At 51.7% G+C, this 4,392-nt stretch overlaps 1 protein-coding gene across 1 annotated transcript; it reads left to right on the plus strand.

The window, feature by feature from the left end:
* Positions 1–672: 672 nt before the first annotated feature.
* On the plus strand, positions 673–2,654 carry LOC102708082 (CBL-interacting protein kinase 6). The gene has a single exon (XM_040526578.1). The coding sequence runs from the start codon at positions 1,045–1,047 to the stop codon at positions 2,389–2,391; it is 1,347 nt and encodes a 448-aa protein (XP_040382512.1). The 5' UTR covers positions 673–1,044; the 3' UTR covers positions 2,392–2,654.
* Positions 2,655–4,392: the final 1,738 nt, after the last annotated feature.

Consider the following 4,392-nt stretch of genomic DNA (forward strand, 5'->3'; position numbering starts at 1 on the left):
GGGGTAAGAGGGTATGGTTGCGTGGACATGGTTTTAGTATGCTGTATGTTGTGTTCTCGTGGTTCCGTAAAATAATAACTTTAAAAATAAGATAGAACAATCTATCTTAGGCTAAAATTGACAAACAATCACGTAGCCTAGAAAAAATAGCAAAAAGGACGATAGTTCTTTAAAAGATAACGATAATTGAATTTTCCTCGTTAATAAATATATATTTATAATATACTCTCCTTATAATCATAGATCGCCTGTAAAACAATTCTCCAGACCTCGAGACAATACCAAACAATAGGCCAACTGCCTGCGCTTATCCCGCTCAACCGTTGCATCACCGGACCACAGTTTTCCCGTATGCCCCCAAAAAACCACACCGGTACTGCTAGTACCCGTGTCCATCCGCCCCACGAGGGCGCGCACTAGATCCAAATCGGGCCGTCCATCTCGCGTCAGACGGTCCACCCTTCCCTAACCCCCTCAATCATAGAGCCCCCGGGCTCCCCGACGCGCGTCGCGACACTTGCCCCATCCGCCGTGCGATCCGCATCCGACGGTCCAGAGGTGGGCGGAGGCCGTCCTAGGGCGGGCGCCGCCGCCCTAGAGTCGTCTAGCCCCTCCACGCCGCCGCGCACCTCCTCACCTCATATAAGGCAGACCGGTAGACGAGATCGCAACAAGGAGAGGGGAGAGAGGCGAGCCACACCACACGCACGCGCGGCGCACCGCGAGACCGCGCTGAGTTCTCGCATCTGCCGATCTCGGGTTTCCGCATCGGCTCGATCGAGGCGGAGGCGGCGGCGGCGAGGAGGAGGGAGACGCCGGAGACGGTCCGGGCCCAAGGGAATGCGGAGCGATGAGGTGGAGACGAGGCTCTGACGTCACCGGGCAGCGCAAGCTGCGCGGCGGCCGCACCTGCCACCGCAAGCACGTCGAGGACGGGTAGCCGCTGGATCCTCTCGTCGATCTTAGATTCTTAGTGGTAGAGTAGATTGATTGCTAGGAGGAGGTCAGATTAGGAGGAGAAGGAGGAGGAGGAGGGAGGAGAGGATGGAGGCGGTGGAGGGGGAGAAGAAGGGCGGCGTGGTGCTGCAGGGAAGGTACGAGATTGGGCGGGTGCTGGGGCGCGGGAACTTCGGGCGGGTGCACGTGGCGCGGGACCTCAGGACGGGGAAGAGCGTGGCGATGAAGGTGGTGACGAAGGAGAAGGTGGTGCGCGCCGGGATGGTGGAGCAGATCATGCGAGAGATCGGCGTCATGAAGCGGGTCTCCCACCCAAACATCGTGGAGCTCCACGAGGTGATGGCCACGCGCACCAAGATCTACCTCGCGCTCGAGCTCGTCCGCGGCGGGGAGCTCTTCGGCCGGATCGTCAGGCTGGGGCGCGTCAGGGAGGACGTCGCGCGGCACTACTTCCGCCAGCTCATCTCCGCCGTCGACTTCTGCCACTCCCGCGGCGTCTACCACCGCGATCTCAAGCCGGAGAACCTGCTGCTCGACGAGGCGGGCAACCTCAAGGTGGTCGACTTCGGCCTCAGCGCTCTCGCCGACCACGCACGCGCCGACGGCCTCCTCCACACCCTCTGCGGCACGCCGGGCTACACCGCCCCCGAGGTGCTCCGCGACAAGGGCTACGACGGCGCCAAGGCTGACCTCTGGTCCTGCGGCGTCATCCTCTACGTGCTGCTCGCCGGATCCCTCCCGTTCGCGGACGACAACATCGTCACCATGTACAGGAAGGTCCAGCGCGGAGACTACCGGTGCCCGACGTGGTTGTCCACCGATGCGCGCCGCCTCATCCCTAGGCTGCTCGACCCCAACCCCAGCACCCGCATCACCGTCCCGCAGCTTGTCGAGACGCCGTGGTTCACGAAGACGTCCATCTCCAAGCCTATCAGCATAGAGCCTCCGGCGGCCGATCCTGCTCCGGCACCGGCATGCGCGGCGCAGGAGGAGGGCGAGAAGGACGAGCCGGAGACGCTGAACGCGTTCCACCTGATATCACTCTCCGAGGGGTTCGACCTGTCGCCGCTGTTCGAGGGGGACTCAGCCAATGGGAGGCGGGAGGGCGGCATGCTGTTCGCGACGCGGGAGCCGGCGAGCGGCGTGATCTCCCGCCTCGAGGCGGCGGCGGCGCGCGGCGGCGGCGGGATGCGGGTGACCAAGAGCGGCGCCCGCGGCGTGCGCCTCGAGGGCTCGGAGTCCCGCGGGACCAAGGGCCGGCTCGCCGTGGCGGCCGACATCTTCAGCGTGGCCCCCTCGGTGCTCGTCGTCGACGTCAAGAAGGACGGGGGCGACACACTCGAGTACCGCTCCTTCTGCAGCGAGCAGCTCCGGCCGGCGCTCCAGGACATCGTCTGGGCCGCCACCGACCCCCCGGGCACCGCCGCCGTCTGATGCCATCGCCCAATGCGCTCGCATTCTTTCGTGCTTCCATCGTAGTAACACCATTGTTAGGAGTCCGTGCTTCCATGTTAATACCATTGTTAGGAGTCCAAAAGTTCCATTTCTGTCACAGTAGACGATGCTGTTCTTCGTCCACCTGTTCTTGATTCGATTGCGACGTCCATGAACTAGTATCGCTGTTTGGTGGGGCAGTGACAACAAGAATCTGTATCTCTGCCTCGATGCAGCCTTTTTGCATAATTGCATTGTTTTTGTGATGTTCTTTGCTTACATCTGAATATTCCGCGTCTTCTCTGGGACATCTCTGCTGCATTTTTTTTCTCTGCTGCATTATTTGCTGCATTATTGCTGTTTATATATTCAGACTCCGTGCAATGCTGCATTATTGCTGTTTATATATTCAGACTCCGTGCAATGCAGCCCTCGTTCAGTCTGCAAATTTTTTTAAAAAAACATCAAATCGGTTATACGAATACATATTAGATTCTGTTATAAAACCGTGGGACGAATTTTTTGAGCCTAATTAATCCGTCATTAGCACATGTAGGTTACTGTAACACTTATGGCTAATCACGTGCTAATTAGGTATAATTAGTTTTAATATTCATGTATATTTAATGCTTCATTTAGATGTCCATATATATTTAATGCTCTATTTAGATGTTTAAAAATTCGATGTTATGTTTTGGGAAAAACTTTTTTGAACCAAATAGGGTCTCCTCACCAAAAAGATCAGCTCGACAGTAAATATGTTTCACAGCTTTATCAATTTCATTCTTATGGGGGTAAAACCGAAACGAAAATAATGACGAAATATGAAACCGAAATTTGAGCTTCAGAGAAACCAATTTTCTTTCCGCTAGTTAGCGCGAGGACACAAGTTTCCCTTCTCTTTCTTTGAAAGAAAAGAGAAATACACTAATACTGCACCTGACGAAAAGAAATATGCATCAAGTTTAGTTTCTGCACAATCATCAGCGAAATATGCATCAAATTTAGTTTCTGCACAATCATCGGCTTAATTAGTAGATTTCTCTGAAGCGTCGCATAGACGTATACAATTAACAACTGATTCACGCTGTACACAGAACGTTCTTCTGTCTACATCATCATCTCTTTATGTAGCATGCTAGTAAATATCTAACGAAGTGATTGCTTTGAACTTGTTCAGAGCAAGCTCCTCCTGTTAGGCTGTTACTCTTCCCATCAGCGCCTCTTGTGACTGACTCTTCACATCAGCTGGCATGCTTTATGCAGTTCCACGTTTTGCACGTGGGATAATAAGGCAGCTTGGATTCTTCCAAGCCGATGTCTCTAGGACCTGTCCCCAAGTACAATCATCTTTTCTTTTTCAGTTTGAGGTTTGAGATGAATCATCTTTCTTCTGGGACTTGCCAGCTTCAAGTTGAATACCTGCCGTCAATTGAACTGCCCCCTAATCTGTAGACGTTTGTAAAAAAAAAAATCAAAAATAGATTGATGCGATTTTCTAAAGCAACTTTCATATGAAATATTAATATATGTCATTTAGCAGTCTGAGAATTGTGCGCGCTGAAAACGAATGAATCTGATTTAGTTATCATGTGGAAAGAACGCAGCCTTAGTTGTTATTACCAAACGGAGGTTATCCATATTTTCTCATTTTCTATACGTACGCTTCCCAAATTGCTAAACTGTGTATTTTTTATTAAAATTTTCTATAGAAAAGTTATTTTAAAAAATCATATTAATTATTTTATATTCTTATAATTAATAATTAATTAATTATATATTAATCTATTAGTACTTTTTCGCGCAGCGCCAAACGCCGCCACAGTGCTAGCAGAACACTTGGCCATTGAAAAAGATGGTAGGTATTGCACCCTTCATTCTCAGACTGTAACTCCTCGGAGGTGGGAGATGCTGAGACTCGAGAGGCATGTGCAACGGCGAACCTCTTTCTTACTCTGTGAATCTGCGATCAGACAGTTTGCAGATGACAAATAAAAAAAA

Source organism: Oryza brachyantha, chromosome 8 (assembly GCF_000231095.2).
Source record: "Oryza brachyantha chromosome 8, ObraRS2, whole genome shotgun sequence".
Taxonomy (NCBI): domain Eukaryota; kingdom Viridiplantae; phylum Streptophyta; class Magnoliopsida; order Poales; family Poaceae; genus Oryza; species Oryza brachyantha.

Bases quoted from the DNA above. Each gene is read 5' to 3' on its own strand.
- LOC102708082 (XM_040526578.1), top strand. From the start codon at position 1,045: ATGGAGGCGGTGGAGGGGGAGAAGAAGGGCGGCGTGGTGCTGCAGGGA.